General features: G+C 45.3%; 1 protein-coding gene across 1 annotated transcript in view; it reads left to right on the forward strand.

Annotated features, from left to right (window-relative positions):
• TRERF1 (transcriptional regulating factor 1) overlaps positions 1-13,700 on the forward strand; it is a 199,383-nt gene extending 185,683 nt beyond the window's left edge. The window contains exons 16-18 of the mRNA XM_060021271.1: positions 6,528-6,731; positions 9,454-9,665; positions 13,235-13,700. Coding sequence (XP_059877254.1) covers positions 6,528-6,731; positions 9,454-9,665; positions 13,235-13,559 — 741 coding nt within the window. The 3' untranslated portion in view covers positions 13,560-13,700. The remainder of the gene's footprint in view (positions 1-6,527; positions 6,732-9,453; positions 9,666-13,234) is intronic.
• Positions 13,701-16,861: the final 3,161 nt, after the last annotated feature.

Raw genomic sequence — 16,861 nt, forward strand, 5'->3', positions numbered from 1 at the left:
TATCCTTGGTACTGATTTCCTTCATTAGCAGACAATCCAAAGTTGTCTGCGTATTAAGATGAAGAACCTACTAAAGACATCACCAGGGACTTCCCTGGTGGCACAGTGGTTAAGAATCCGCCCGCCAGTGCAGGGGACATGGGTTTGAGCCCTGGTCTGGGAAGACCCCATATGCTGCAGAGCAACTACGCCCATGCGCCACAACTACTGAGCCTGCGCTCTAGAGCCCCCGAGCCACAACTACTGAGCCCACGTGCCACAGCTACTGAAGCCCGCACACTTAGAGCCCATGCTCTGCAACAAGAGAAGCCACTGCAATGAGAAGCCCCCCCCCCCGCTCGCCGCAACTAGAGAAACCCCGTGCAGCAACAAAGGCCCAACGCAGCCAAAAATAAATGTTGCTTAATTTAAAAAAAAAAAGAAAGAAAGAAAGAAGTTTTAAAAAAAGACATCACTAGATCGAAATCTTCTCTGAATGCCTCTGTGTGGCTTTGGAAATTACTACCACTTTTGTCCTTGTGGTTAACTCTCTTCTCTGCATCCACAGCCAAAGGGAAATCTTCTCACATGTTGTGGAAAACACGTATGTGTGTGTAAAAATTACGTCTTACAACAGATTACTAAACTCTCGTCTGCAACCATCAGGGAATGTGTTTGGAATTCATAAACATCGTGAATATTTGTAATTATACTTTCATTCCCAATTGTGTCCCCCATGTAAGTGTTGCTAGCACATATGTGGGTTAATCTCTTTCACAGACGTTTACATAGTGCTTCATACATTCCAGGCATTGTACTAGGAGGCACTTTACACATATTGACTTTTTTACTCCTTATACCAATTCTGTGAGGTAGGAAACTGAGGCACAGAGCCTAGGTAACTTAGCCATGGTCAAAAGGCTGGTGAGTGTGTTGTCTGAGCCTGATTCCCTGGTGTAACACTTAAGAGCAAGCAAATGCAAATCCTCTTAGAGAAGTGCAAAAACACTTGGACTCATTAATGCTTCAAAGCCTAAGTTCCTAACTAAGAATTGATCCTAGCTAAGAAATATATACACATATATAAATTTATATTTGGACCCAAATATAAAAAAAAAATAGACATCTGTAGAATAGAATGGTATTGCCATTCTTTTGATCAGAAATGGCAGTATTCTATATTCAGGGTTTCCTATGATGAGTTTTGTTTGACTGCCTTAAGTAGTGATATCTTATATCTGAATAGCCTTTTTCTCACCTGTGGCTAACGTTTAAAAAAGCAACGTGGCCTCTTCTGGTTCAATCAACTAAAAACAATTGAGTTCCCACTATGTCTGCAGTGCTGTGGGTGACCCGGGGCTGTAAACCGGCCTCTGCCCCCTGCCCCAGGAGCATACATTATAGGTGGGAAGATGTGGCATACACAAGGAGAAAGTTTACTGTGAACCCCAAGAGTCTTTAAAAGTAGTATGAGATGAGGTCCAGAAAGTCTTAGATATGGCCTTTGGGGACTCTCTCTCATCCAGCTCTACCAGTCCTCAGGCAGAAGGTTGAGGCCCAGCGAGGGGAAGGGGCTTGCCCAAGGTCACACAGAGCATTGCTTTCTGAATGAGCAGAATAGACAGTAAATGAGGAAGCGCAAAGAATACTGGCCTGGGAGACCTAGGACCTGGCCCCTACGCTTACTGACCAGTAAAAGGGGGCCGATGGTTTAGATGATTTGGAAAGTCCCTTCCAATTCTGGAATGTTCTGGGATCTGTCAGAGTCATGTTTTGGAAGGGAGCAAAATCAGAGGATATGGTTTCCCAAATCAAGTTGATGTCTCTTCAACTTGGGTGTTACCAAGTGCCTAGGACAGTGCCTGACACGATATCAGCACTCAGTAAACGTTTGTTGAATGAATGAGTGAACGTTTTCCCCAGGTAGGAGTCGCTCTGGGTCATGGCAACAATCCCTCTATGAACTCCCTGGGAAGAGAGGGGGTGAACCAGGAGATTCTGAGTGGAGGAGGGCTACTAAGGAAGGTGTGACCACATTAGGCACAGGCGCCATCTTGGACCAGCAGTGTCTTGCAGGTGGGTGGAAAGGCCCGAGCCAGCGTGTAGCCTCAGACTGAGGAGGAAAGGTTAAGACGTCACCCCAGGCACCACACCTCCTTGGGCTTATTTGCCAGGAGCCGATATTAGGCTGGGTCAGGTGCAACCACACCTTGTGACCTGTGAGCTGAATGTGCAGAGATGACTCAGGCCCCCCCCAAAAACAAGAAAATCTTGATTCAAGGCCACTGTGGTAGCTCACAACTCCCTTTAGGGCACTGTGAAGACACAGTCAACCTTCTGAGGATAGTTTGCCAAGTGGACATGAAAAACTGGGACCATGCAAGGACGGGGAAGGTGCAGGAGGCACAGTCCTAGGAGGGGGTCCTGCTCTTGTCCTCTGGGCCTGCCTGGGACACTTGGTAGCTCTCCTCAATATTTTATTAAAGGGAGTATATTCCCCCCATATGGAGCACAGTCGGGTAGCTCAGGGACTTTTAAAGGGAGACGGGGGGAAGAAAGGAGGGTGAGGAGTGACTGCTCTTTCGGGGCCAGGAGGTCAGCATAGCACAAGCTCATCCAGCAGGTGACCTGACTTCTGGCCTGAGACCGTCACAGGCCCTTCCACCCTTGCAGGCCGAAGAGGAGGCCAAGGTGGGCTCTGCTGAGGAGGCGAGAGGGAAGTGCTGGCCATAGCTTCCTGTTCCCTGCCCAGGCTCCTGCTTCCACTCAAGGCGAACCTGTGGGTCTGGCTGTGAGCAAAATTCAGCACAGTTCAAGAAACCAGCGGAGGGCTTCCCTGGTGGCTCAGTGGTTGAGAGTCCGCCTGCCGATGCGGGGAACACGGGTCTGTGCCCCGGTCTGGGAAGATCCCACGTGCCGCGGAGTGGCTGGGCCCGTGAGCCATGGCCGCTGAGCCTGCGCATCCGGAGCCTGTGCTCCGCAACAGGAGAGGCCACAACAGTGAGAGGCCCGCGTACCGCAAAAAAAAAAAAAAGAAAGAAAGAAAAAGAAACCAGCTGAGGCAGTTACCTGACTTTGGAAGACAGCGGTCAAGGCTCCGAGGGCACAGCTCCCCCATGGTCCCAGGCCTGAATTGCCTGCAGTGCGATCCACTGACAAGGGGCCTGGGGAACATCCTCCTTCCCTCTGACATGGAAAGGCGGCTGGTTCTCAATGGTTTTGAGAGGTTTAGCTCTGTGTTTGAGCTGAAAACCTAAGCCGTGTCCAGATGGACAGATGTGCATCTGTGGACCTGTGCAGGCAGGCAAGGAGCTAAGGCTGAGGCTTTAGAAGCAGACGGTGCAGGGTTTAAATCTCGATTCAATTTCTTTACCAGCTATGTGCTCTGGGGAAAATTCGTTCTCTGGCCAATTTCTCATTTGTTTAAAAAATAAAAATTTGTAGGGAATTCCCTGGTGGTCCAGTGGTTAGGACTCCATGCTTTCACTGCTGAGGTTCTGAGGGCCCAGGTTCAATCCCTGGCCAGGGAACTAAGATCCAGCAAGCTGCATGGTGTGGCCTAAATAAATAAATTTTTTTTAATGAAAAAAAAATATTGTGCAGGATTTTTGTGAAAACTAGCAGTGTGTGTGTGTGTGTGTGTGTGTGTGTGTGTGTGTGTGTGTGTGTGTGTGTGTAGTCCCTGATTCACAGCAGGCCTTCAGTATGTTGTCATCACCATCATCATTCATCAGTGACTGTAACACTCAAATTTGTATCGTTGAAGAAATTTGGGTTGTTGAGCATTTGTGTTTTAACTTATAAATTTCTCATAATACAAATGCCATTTGCAGGCCTGAGAAATAAAAATCTCCTCAAGAAACTGTTATTTGGACCCAGGGTTTTGAGTACTTTGTGTAATACATAACCATCTCCCTGCTCTGTACTTGCCCACTTTTCTGCCAATTTTGGAATAATACCAAATGTTTCCTTTCATGATGCATCACGAAATGGCCAACTTGTTGATACAGAGTTCTACACGTTAGGGTTTTGTCCTCTGTCTTTGCATCTCTCGTCACATCGGTGAGCACTTTCACTTGATGATAAATCATTTTGTGAACATGCGTAGATTGCTGTTCGAAGTAAACCTGTCTACGTTCATGAGACATATATAATCACAGGACAGTATAATTTGATCTGTAATTTAATGGCTCTATGGAACTTTTAAGAGCTGTCAAACAATAGCATGGTGAGAAAATTGTATACATTTGTATAACAACTTGAAAATTGTATAACAGCTGCTGTGGAATAAGTGCCATTGCCATTGAAAGTTACATGTAATTTACTTTAAATGGTGAGCTGTGGGCCTCCGTCCGCTTAATATCGTGGTACCTGAGACCAGAGTTCCAGTTCTGTAAAGGAATGGAGCGAACCCGTGGAGTTAGACGTAACATGATTTTACCTGAAATTCTCTGAGGTTGGAAGGTGGTTGATTCATATGAGAATAAGGCCATTTAAGTGATATCCACCTGTATATTCTATATTAGTAAGAGATCTGTAAGCTTATATCATAAATCACTCTGTAAAATGTACTAAGCCTACATCTGTATTCGTTGAAGTCTTTCAGCAAATGTAATCATTACTTATTAATCCTAATTTACCCACTGGAAACTGGGACCATTTCTTAAGTATACCCTGTTAATACATGGTCTCAAATATGCATATATACCATATGAAATAAGGATAATACTGAAACAGTGAGCAGTGTGCTAAATGCCCGTATTTACTGGGATTATCTTTCTCTCCCATCCCCAATCCAAACTGGAGAGAGAAAGCTGGTGGTTTCTGGATCCCAGGGTACTGCTACTCTCAGAAATCTTTGTTCTTGGAAATTCTGGCTTCCAGGTTCTAAGAATTGTAGGCTTACCCAGAGTTACATTACTGTCTGGGGTAAACCAAACTGCAGACCATGTGCATGTTTTGTTTTGTTTTGTTTTGTTTTTTGGCTGCATAGGATCTTCGTTGCTGCGCGGGCTTTCTCTAGTTGCGGCTAGCAGGGGCCACCCCTCGCCATGGTGCACGGGCCCCTTATGGCGGTGGCCTCTCTCGTTGCGGACCATGGGCTCTAGGCGTGCGGGTTTCAGTAGTTGTGGCACACAGACTCTAGTTGTGGCTCGTGGGCTCTAGAACCCAGGCTCAGTAGTTGTGACGCACAGGCTTTGCCACTCCGCAGCATGTGGAATCTTCCCAGACCAGGGATCGAACCCGTGCCCCCTGCATTGGCAGGCAGACTCTTAACCACTGTGCCACCAGGGAAGTCCCCCGGCCCACATGCTTTAAGCAGTGGGTATGCAGAGAGCCCAGCAGAGACAGATGACCCATCAGGGTGGAAGGCAGCGGGACATCCCTTTTGTTTCTTCATTTGTAAACTAGGAGGACTGTTTACAGCCTATTCAGTGACACAGCAAACACACTTTGTACACCACGAAGTGCTGTAAAATAGACGCTAAAATGAGGTTGACGTAACATGGAATTCCCATCCCTGGTCCTCAGTCCTTCTAGGCCCGGAGGAGCAAGCATCCCTTACACACACACCCTCCCCCCACCCCACCCCCGTGAGGACTGAGATTGCAGATTAAGGTAGTTAGTTCACTAAAAGGGCCTCCTAGATCCCTGGCCCCCATCCCCACCCAGCCCAGGTACCTCCTCCAGGCTATTCCATTAACTGTCTTGTTAACCTTGACGAAGGTCAGGACCTTCTGCTTAATTCTGCACCTTGTTGCTGTTCTGAAGCAGAGGGAGGGGACACAGTCACAAAGAGGATAATTATTCATAGAAATATTTTTCTTATTCTTTTTTATAGAGGGCCCATGATCAGAGACCATCATCAGAGACCAAAATATATATATATATATATATATATAGCACATGATAAATAAAAGGGAATATCCCCTTCCATTTCTGCTCCTTTTCAGAGTCACTGTGGTTCAGTCTCTGATCCTGTTTTCTGACAAGAACAAAGAAGAAGTGCATCAGAATGCCATGGGTCATGTGCCTTCCACAGGTCAAATCAATATCTCGGGCATCTTGCAAGGAAGTGTGTTAGAAGACCTTTCAAAACAAATCCTGATAGGTCTTTAGTCTCTGTCCAGAGGGGCTCCACAGTGTCATTACTGCTTGAAAACCCTCCTCACTGCTCTGGGGAGGCAGAGCTGCTGCAAGTGGGGTATCCTGCCTGTGTTTTAGTCAGTGGGACTAAAGGGGGAGAAACTCTACTTACAGAAATCTGTATATCCTCTGCCTTAGGATATGTTTTTATAAGTGATAAGGGAACCCAAAGTGGGCTGGGGGGACTTCCTTGCCCTCAGAATTCCAAGTGTCCAATGACCAACCTTGTAGAAACCGTATCGCTCCCCAGAGGCCTCTGCCAGCCCTTCCTTATGCACAAAGAAGCCGATGCAGCCCCAGCGTCCAGCCCTTCTCTCCTCTCCTAGCTCCTGGGTTCTGTTCATCACTAAACATGCCATTTGGGGATTTTCCCCCTTTTGCTTTTATTGCCGTAACACCAGACGAGTGAAGAAGATGAAGAGGTACAGGAGGAGGAGGAAGACCCAGAAGAAGACAGGAAATCCATGAGAGAAGAGGAGAGTGAATTGCCCAAGTCTCCAGAGCCACCACCAGGCCCGGTCCTGGCTTCCGCAGAGGGGCCGCCCCTGCAAGCCCTGGGCCAGCCCTCAGGCTCCTTCATCTGTGAAATGCCCAACTGTGGAGCTGTAAGTGTCTCTGCGCCCTCCAGGGATCTGGGACTCCTGAGAGCCGTACATACAGCTGTGCCCGGCTTTAAGAGATGATGCACTTTGCAAAAGGTGTACTTTCAGCAGTGAAAGTTTGGCAGAGGGAAGTCCATGTGGCCATGCTTTTCTTTCTTTCATCCATTTACTTATTCATTCAGCCCGTAGATATTTCTGGAGTGTGTGTTCTCTGTTGAGCACTGTGCATGTGTTTGGAGGACACAGGTCCGTCCCTGCCCTCAGGGAAAATGTGATTCAGGCTCTACAATGGACCTTGACCTCCAGAACTTACAATCCTCGTTACTTGGTGCCCCCCTACTCCTCCTGGGCTGTGTCACACAGGTCATGTCCTGGAGACATGCATTTAAATGCAGTGGGAGAGCCCGCAGAGAAGGAGTGTCTTTTTATGGCATAATTACAAAGATTTAGCTAAAGTTTATCTTTGTACTTTTGGGGGGAAGCAAACAAGATTTACTAAGCAAATTATTCATGTAAACAGGCTAAAAAGGTGTCTGTGTAATTACCTAACCTAGTACTTTTCAAGTACATTAGAAGCATCATTTAGCTAAAATAAAACCAGTTCACCATTTGATCACTAAAGGATGGCCTTACAGAATCTGTACTGGCCTGATCTAAGGCTCCCTGTGTATTTTAATGGATATGTTTTTTTAATTGTTAACTTTGGACCCTCAGTCCCCCGGGTACCCCACTCATCTGAATTGTTGAGCTTTTCCCAAATCAAGTTTCTAAAAGCTGGGCACACCTGTGCAGGCAAGCTCTAGAGGTATTATGCAAAAACTTAGAATGTTGCTCCTTTCATATGAAGCCCTGTTTTCCCCAAGTTAGTGCTTATCCTTGCTTGTGTGTTACACAGGATAATACTGTTTTCCAGAGTGCATTGAATGCTGCTTATTGAGTCTGTCACTTAGATGAAGAAAGCAAAAGTCTTTAAAATAGTTAGATCCTAAAGCAGAAATTCACTTGACTTACATTTAAGAAAAAATGAAAAACTCCTTTTGAATGATACATACATTTTGCATTAGCTCTGAAGAGAACCTAAGAAATTGCTAGCTTGTTTCTATCTTTGATGTTTAATGAGCCGGACGCTTCACTCCATCATTGCCGTATTGTATACAACACTCCCTTTAGGGGATGATTAAGATGTGACTTTTTATTTATGTTTTACACATCTTTATTGGAGTAGAATTGCTTTACAATGATGTGCTAGTTTCTGCTTTATAACAAAGTGAATCAGCTATACGTATACATATATCCCCATATCTCTTCCCTCTTGCCTCTCCCTCCCACCCTCCCTATCCCACCCCTCTAGGTGGTCACAAAGCACCGAGCTGATCTCCCCGTGTTATGTGGCTGCTTCCCACTAGCTATGAGATGTGACTTTAAATAGACAGTGTCCTTGGTGAATTTGTTTAGAAATTGGATGCTTCCTCAATTCATAGTCTGGGTGTACAGTAAATTCTTTCCTGAGCAGGAAATCATCTTTTACTTTACCCAATCAAAAATGCTCAGCAAGGTGAATATTTTTTCGTGACTTTAAAAAACAACAGGGAAAAACCATGTTAGTTTTATTCGGTGCCTAACCATTGGAGGTTTCGGTTGCTAAATCAGCGAAAGATTTTTTTTTTTCCCTGCAAGACTATAAACAGAACTCATGAACTTAACACAGAGTGACCATCTGTGTCTGGACAGTTCGGTGGGTACTCCCACTAGCTGATGCACTTAGCAATCTGGAAGTCAGAGCTCTTGGAATTCAGGGGTGTGGATTACATCCCTTTACAGCAGTGGATCTCTGCCGGGAATGATTTTGTTCCCCATGAACATTTGGCAACGTCCGGAGACATTTTTATCACATCTGGGGAGGTGCTCCTGGCATCTGGTGGGTAGAGAGGCCAGGGTTGCTGCTGAAGATCCTGTGATGCCCAGGACAGCCCCACAGCAAGGAATCATCCAGTCCCAAATGTCAGTAATACTGAGGTTGGGAAACCGTGCATTATGGCAGCCTTCAAAAGACCAGGTCGTTCCCCTTTTTTTCATCCTGCAGCACAATGTCGGGGTCGGAAACGTTGCTTCAACACTGGGCTACTGACTGGGGCTTAGAAATAACATATAGAATATATCAGAGCAGCTAGTCAGTGTCTTCCAAGCTGTGTCTCTTGGGGTTCGAGGGCTTCCTAGGGGGGAGATAGAGCTGAGCAAATAGATTCAATTTGGGGGGGCTGTCTATTTCAGCCAGAGTACCTCTGCTCTGAGCTTTTGAATAAGACCTGATTTTTTTTAAGTAAAGAAAAGAAAGGAAAAAAGAAAGAAAAGAAAAAAGGGGTGGAAGGTAGCTTCTGGCTGTTAAAAAGTTTGAAAGCTGGTCCGAACCCTCTCATTTTACAGATGGAAAAAATAAGGTGTTCAGAGGGGAAATGGCCCATGGCCTCCCTGTGAGCTAGAGGCGGTGGACTGAGCCCTAGTCTTTGGTTATAACAGTGATGGGTTTCTTACTGGCACAGCGCTTTTGGTTGTGGTATTCGGTCTCTACTTTCTGTGGCATTTGCCCAGAGTTTGCTTATGTAAAACCCCTAGGCCTTGTCATTAGACACTGTTTCGAGTATCACATGTTCTACCAATGAGTAACTAATAACCCTAATTTCCTTTTCAGGACTGTAGATGTCATGTCACTCCCTTTCTTCCCCAGGTGTTCAGCTCCCGACAGGCACTGAACGGCCATGCCCGCATCCACGGTGGCACCAACCAGGTGACCAAAGCTCGGGGTGCTGTTCCCTCTGGAAAGCAGAAGCCTGGCAGTGCCCAGAGCGGGTACTGCTCAGTGAAGAGCTCACCCTCTCACAGCACCACCAGCGGCGAGACAGACCCCACCACCATCTTCCCCTGCAAGGAGTGTGGCAAGTAGGTAGAACTGGGCCAGGGACTGAATCTAAGTGTGTGATGAATAATGCCTCTGTAGGGGCTGGGCCAAGGTGGTCGGAGGTGTCTCCAGGTAGAAAAAGAACCCAGACTCTCCAGTTTTTCCTCATTTCATCCTTGGGGTCTACATGGTGCCTCATGGTGAGTGGACCTTGTCTCTGACTCAGAATATGGTCATTCTGATGTCCTAAAGCCTAATAAGGATGGACATCATCAGAGAGCAAATCTCTAGTGACAAAACTTCACTCTTTTCCAGAAATGATGGATGGAACTCTGATTCCCACCTCTTCCCTTCACACCCAAACCATATTCACTAGTACTGACTGCTCTCTTTGCATCCCTGCCGAGTGATTTGAGAATGGCTCTAAAACATCTAATCAGGAACTCTGTGGCAGAGATGGCTTTCCTACCAGTACTGCTCATTCCTGCACCCAGGGCAGACATCACTAATCAATTGCTATACTTTTTGCTACCACATTAAGATAAGACTCAAATCCTTTAAATCCTAATGCTTCAAGCTGGCACAACCAATTGATCAGAGTTGACTCACGAGGTAAAGTCTATTTGTCATCTCTGCCGTTTTAAGTGTAATTTAAAACAATGAAAAGGGGAAACTGAGAGTAGGTGGTAATAACAGCATTAAATAACGTTTACTAAGCACTTAATTTTGTTACATACTTCATGTAGATGAGATCATTTAATCCCCACACAGAAACTCCATGTGGCACAGATACTGTTTTATCCTTGTTTTTACAAATAAGGACTGAACATTAGGTAAATTTACTTGCCCCAGGTCATACCCCCAGTAAAAGCAGAACTGAGATTTGAACCCCTATGTGTTCAAGTACAGAGCCTGGGCTTCTGACCACTGTTCCAGCCTAGTGGTTTGCTTTGTTTGCTTATTTATTTATCACTGATGGTGAGATGCACACAGTTCCCTCCCACAGCATCTAGTATAGAATTCCAGTTTACTTCTCGGTGAGGCTGCCTCCAAGAAGGGTTGTCATAAGTGACTTCTTTTAGGAGCCTTGCCGAGTTTCTCTTCCTGTAACCTCCAGTGTCTCAAACGTGCAGTGTTACCTGGAGAGATGCCCACGAAGTAGCTGCTGAAACTCTACCAAGGGAACATCCCTAGTTGTATGAATGAGGCCAACTGGGACCTCTGTTTATAATATTCATCCTCATGGAATATTTCAGGTGTATTTCAGGCATCTTAATAATTCTGTTATTTATCAGTTACTCAGTATTTGCCTGGCACTGTTTTAAAGGATGTTTACGTGTATTGATTAATTTAATCTTAAGCCGATGAGGTAGGTGCTCTTAGCCGTAGGTCAGTGGCACCTGCCAAAGTGAGTTGGAACTAGCAACTCTCTTCCTGCAGAGATGGGGAGAGAGACTTAGGCGTGGGTCCCCTCCTCTGGGCTCTAATGTCCTTCAGAGCCAGGACATGATATCATCTTCATGTCAGCAAGGAATAAATGAGCCCCTGGATTGATCATCGGGCTTACTTACTTGAAATAGGGAAACCTCCTCAGTAGGACTCCCCCCTACTTGCCCTGGGGTGGGAGAGGCAGGGAAGGAGGGTCTCAACCAGTTTCTTCCCAGAGGAACCAGCATCTTTCCTCCACTCACTCCCCTCTAACAGGCGACAACTCCTTATTCCACTAGGTGGCGACAAAGGACATTTTAACAACCAGAAATAAGTATTTCAAGCTCTGGTTGTCTTTCAGTGACGTCCATAAAATGTTTTTCTTGTCTTGTTTTTATGTTGCTTGGGACCTTTTTCTACCATAACTCCAGTTAAGATTTTTATGGCAGAAATATTTTGTATGGTTTTCCAGATGAGGAATAACATCAGGCACATGTTTGCAGAATCCTTTTTTTAGCTGCTGAAATTATGTTCATTACGTTAGACAGTTTTCAATATGTCCAGTGGTGATTCATCAACTCTGTTCTAAGACAGGGGTCTTAGAAATCAGGGGTTTTTTTTCCCTTTATGAGCTCAGGAATAAATATTTATGCCACCCTCCCTCTCTAAAAACAGGCCGTCTCACATCTGGACAAACTTGCTCTGAAAAAGGTCCAGATAGAAATATTTTAGGCTGGGTTTCCCTGGCGGCACAGTGGTTAAGAATCTGCCTGCCAATGCAGGGGACACAGGTTCGATCCCTGGTCTGGGAAGATCCCACATGCGTAGAGCAACTAAGCCCGTGCGCCACAACTACTGAGCCTGCACTCTAGAGCCCGCCAGTCACAACAAGAGAAGCCATTGCAGTGAGAAGCCTGCTCACCGCATCGAAGAGTAGCCCCTGCTCGCCACAACTAGAGAAAGCCCACGTGCAGCAACGAAGGCCCAACGCAGCCGAAACAACAACAACAACAAAAAAACATAATTCTCAACTTTAAAAAAAAAGAAATACTTTAGGCTTTGCAGGTCATTCTGTCTCTGTCACAACTACTCAGATGTGCCATGTTAGTGCAAAAGCAGCCATGGACGATACATAAACAAATAAACGTGGCTGCGTTCTGGTAAAACTTTATTTACAAAAGCAGGCAGTGGGCAGGATTTGGCCCACTGACCATAGTTGGCAGACCCCTTTTCCCAGGATTTCTCAGCCTTGGCACTGATATTTTGGGTCTGATGATTCCTTATTTGGGGAAGAGGGCCTGCCCTCTGTATTGTAGGGTATTCAGCAACATCCCTGGCATCTACCCACTCGATGCCAGAAGTACCACTACCACCACCCAGCTGTGACCATCAAAAATGTCTCCAGACGTTGCCAGATATTCCCTGTGGAGGCAGAATCCCCCCTAGCTGAGAACCACTATTTCATTCTAAAGCAAGCAGGAGGGAACTATGATATATGATGGCCAAAACGAGACGGGATCTTGGGCGAAGAGGAATGGTCAGTGCAGCTCAGAAGTCCAGTACAATGAAGACAGAAGAGGGGCTGTTGGATTTGGCCACACGGTCACTAGCGAACTCAAGCACTTGGACTGAAGTGGAGGAGATGACAGTCCAGTTGGAGAGTGTGGAGGCAAGAGGCACTGTACGTGTGTGCAGGCAGACCCTCTAGAATTTTGATGGGAATGACAGGGACAGGAGGCCAGAGGCAAAGGATGGGTTGTTTTATGGTGGGAACCAACAGAGCTTGGCAGCATGATTTGGGGATTCTCAGGTTGGTCGAGAGGGCTTGGTCAGTGTTGGAGAGAGAAACGGGGAAGATAAGGAGGAAAGAAACGCTTGTGCCCCTGGCCATAGATGGACAGGAAAACTTTGAGGATTCATCCTCCGTTGTCACAGAGAGAAAGCCCAACACACTGTAAATGTGTTCCTGTCCCTATCCCCTTTCCTTGGAACGCTTGGAGAGAAGAGAGGTCACAGGTCACCAGGGGAGGAGGTCTTGGGAGCTAAGGAGATGGGAACTCTGTCAGAGCCACCCCAAACCAGACAGCAGACCATGCACCTGCTGTTGCCTATAGGATCCCTTGGATTTCCAAGAACTCAGATCTTCTAAATTTCACATGCTTCTCTTTCTTCATTTTTATAGAGTCTTCTTCAAGATCAAAAGCCGAAATGCACACATGAAAACTCACAGGCAGCAGGAGGAACAGCAGAGGCAGAAAGCCCAGAAGGCGGCTTTTGCGGCCGAAATGGCAGCCACGATTGAGAGGACTACGGGGCCGGTGGGGCCGCCGGGGCTGCTGCCCCTGGACCAGCTGAGTCTGATCAAACCCATCAAGGACGTGGACATCCTCGACGACGACGTCGTCCAGCAGTTAGGAGGCGTCATGGAAGAGGCCGAGGTCGTGGACACCGGTCTCCTCTTGGATGATCAAGATTCAGTTTTGCTTCAGGGTGACACAGAACTCTAAAGCCCTGTGTGTCGCTTGGAGACGGCGAAAACCCATGGTCTCCATCCTCATTCATCAGGAAAGCTGAACTGCCTGCTTGTTTTGTAACCATTTTAAACTACCTGTTTAAAAAGTGGTCGTTTTTTTCAGGTTTAGAAAAAAATCGGGGTTTTTTCCTTTTATTTAAAAACAATTGTTTTGTGGGAGGTTGGGGGGGGAATAAATAATTGGCACAATCCTACTTTAAGATGTGTTTCATCTGGGCTACATTCCCATGAACTCATTCCTGGTTGGGAATGAACCTGACGTTCATGTTCTTTTGCTTTCAGATGCCAACCATCCTGGTAGCCTTTTATCCCAAAGCTTGCATGAGTGAGCGAGTGAGAGAGTCTGTGTGTGTGTGTGTGTGTGTGTGTGTGTGTGTGTGTGTGTGTGTGTGAAGCAGGCTACTTTCTTTGTGCTGGGGTCTTGGGCCATCCTTTCCCACCAAGAGTCATTTTTATGCTGACCTCATTCCGCAGTTTGCAGTGAACTTGGCGTCTTTGCCGGGAGACCATACTAGGAAGTAGCTTTCCAGTGAGCAAAGGCCGCCCTGTGTTCCACAGCTTTCTTCTAGCACACACGTCATTTGAAGAGTTGACCAAACGTGAAAGTCATTTTTCTTCCTGCCCTGCCTGTCACTCGGGCTGTTTCTGAAAACTGAGTGCTGTGTCATTTCAGGCTTTTCCTCCCTGGCCGTGATTTACTGTGAAGGTGATTCCTGGAGCAAGTGCGTCCTCTTCCCAGTTCCGTGAAGACCGGTTGACTCCAATTCATGGGTTAGCAGGATCCCTTGGATTTCCAAGAACTCAGATCTTCTAAATTTCACATGCTTCTTTTCCAGTTGGCCTGAGCCGACTAGAAATCCGTCTGGAGGAAAATAACCCCAACTATTAAGTTGCCAGGGCTGCTTTCAGGGAGGATGGTGGAAGAGCACAGATTAAAGTCCCTGGAATGCCAAGAGGCCCAAAAACTAGATCAGAAGAGCTGATTCTTTTTTGCCACACTGTTAATGGTCAGTGGAGTTCTGAAATTATGCTGTGCCACTTGGAAGTACTGTGAAACCTCATTCACTAGGATTCTGCTGTCATTCGCCTGTGCTGGACCGAAGTTTACCTTGACGCTAACTCTGAGGAAAAGGGTTGTCTAACAAATCTGATGGCAAATACAAGGGAAATAGCATTAAAGGCCAACAAAAATGGTTTCAGATACCACTTCAGCTACAGTGTTTACATTCAAACAATGAATGAATTCATTAAAGTCATTTACCAAAGCCCTTCTAGAATTCTCCAAGCTACATACCCCTGCTATGTCTCCTCCTGTCCCTGCCGGCAGGGTTGCTGTTTGTACTTGAAGGTAATAAACCTGTAATCCTTCAAAAATGGCATCAAGCTCAGGCTTTTGAGCTGAGTCAGACTCCTCCATGGCCTCCATCAGGGCAAATGAGTGCGCGCGCCTTCAGGCTGGGATGCGGCCCCGGCACAGAGCTGACGCTTCTGACGCCCCAGCTCCTGCAGGTGTGGCAGTCCTACCAGGGCACTTTGCTGGCACAGTAATAGTTTGATGTTAAAGAGGATGTCAGCGGAAGCATGAGGATAGGACTGGAGCATCTTTAAGCTGTCTCAGCAAAATCTTCTAGCACACACTGAAGACCCCCAGCAGCCCCACGCAGGCAGTGTCCTCTGAATCTCAGGAAAGCCATGGACGGAAGATCAATACAAAGGTTCTTTTCATTGCCACCATTCGGTTTTCAGAAAAAGAGGTCTTGAAGATTTCCTTTATCTTTTTTTAGGGGGAAAAAAAGTCTTTCATTTGCTGCCATTTCTGACAAATTATTCTATGTTCTGAGTTCAGAACTGCCTGGGGAGGGCATCAGCTTTGTGGCAGAGCTATTCCAGAACCATTCCAACTGTAATATCGGCTGATCCCATCTGTCCCAGTGACTACTTCCCTCCACTTGTGGGTGTCTGAGAGGGATTCTGGAATGGTTTTGCTATTGGGTCTATGAAAGCTTATCTAGCAAAGGAGCAAACACCCGGAAAAATGTTTATAAAGCAAATGTACTCATTCTGTTTGGAGACTTGCCCGGCTGTTCCAGTTTAAAACATTAAAATAAACTGAGTTGCCAAGGCAAAAATATAATGCACAATTTAATTTTGATTTTCCGTGCAGTATAGCATTTGGATTTTTGACTTGAAATAACCAAAGAACTCCTCCTTGATGAGACAGTTCACTTTCCTGAATTAGTATTTTTCTTCACAATATCAACGTAAAGAATTGACTTCATAGTAAAATATTGCACTTATTTTTTTCCTGAAGTGATTCTGCCTGCATGTATGTGTTGTGTTTCAGCTCCTCAGCGCCCCATCTCTCCCCACCCTAAAGAAATTTCCTTCCCAATGGTTTGTCTTCAACACAGTTACTGTTTACTATCAGATAGTTTTTCATTAGTGAATTTAGACCTCTTTGAGAAAGCTTGTATATAAAAAGTTAAAAGATATATTTTATGGAAAAACCCATCTTATTTTCAAATATATTTAACTGCTGTTCTATTTTATTAGAGGAAGGTTGTAAATATTTTCTAGGAGTTCTATTGTAAAGAAAAGTATTTTTGAAAAAAATTAATGTAATAAAAAGGAAAACATTTTTAAATAGTGGTTGTGATTGCTTCCTGTTCTGGCTTCATTGTGTTCTATTCGTAGGAAATGACTTGCATGCCTTCCCTTTTTAGGATGTAATTTATTCTGGTTTGCACTATTTTAAGTTGACATCATAATATCTAATGTGCTTCACTGTATTTTCCCCAGAATGCAGGTCCCTTGGTCCATATCAAAAGCACTATGTATAGCATATTCATACTTTTTTCTTTTGTAACGTGTGTATTTTTAATAAGGATTTTATGTAACATTTTGGCAAAAAGAGGACAGTATTTTCTAGTGAATTTTATAATACATTTTGCTAAAAGTGTTTCTTCCTAGGTCAGTTTTTGTTAAGGTGAACCAAAAGTCTTATTTTCCCAGGGGTTTAAAAAAAAAGTTTGAAGCTTGAAAGCAAAGTTATATTTAAACATCATATGTAACAAGTAAATAAAGATGTTTTATAGACTTGTCCTCAAAAGGTTCATTCCTTAAAAACAAAAACAACTGGGGCATTCTAGATTGGTTTTCCCCGAGCGATGAGCATTTTATTTTAATTGCCACAATACTTTTTTTCAGAAGCAAGACAGGAGAATTTTACTTAAAAGGTTCCGGTCATTAACCTCCTCAGAAATTTATTACAGTTCT

This window comes from Delphinus delphis, chromosome 10, assembly GCF_949987515.2.
Source record: "Delphinus delphis chromosome 10, mDelDel1.2, whole genome shotgun sequence".
Lineage (NCBI taxonomy): Eukaryota > Metazoa > Chordata > Mammalia > Artiodactyla > Delphinidae > Delphinus > Delphinus delphis.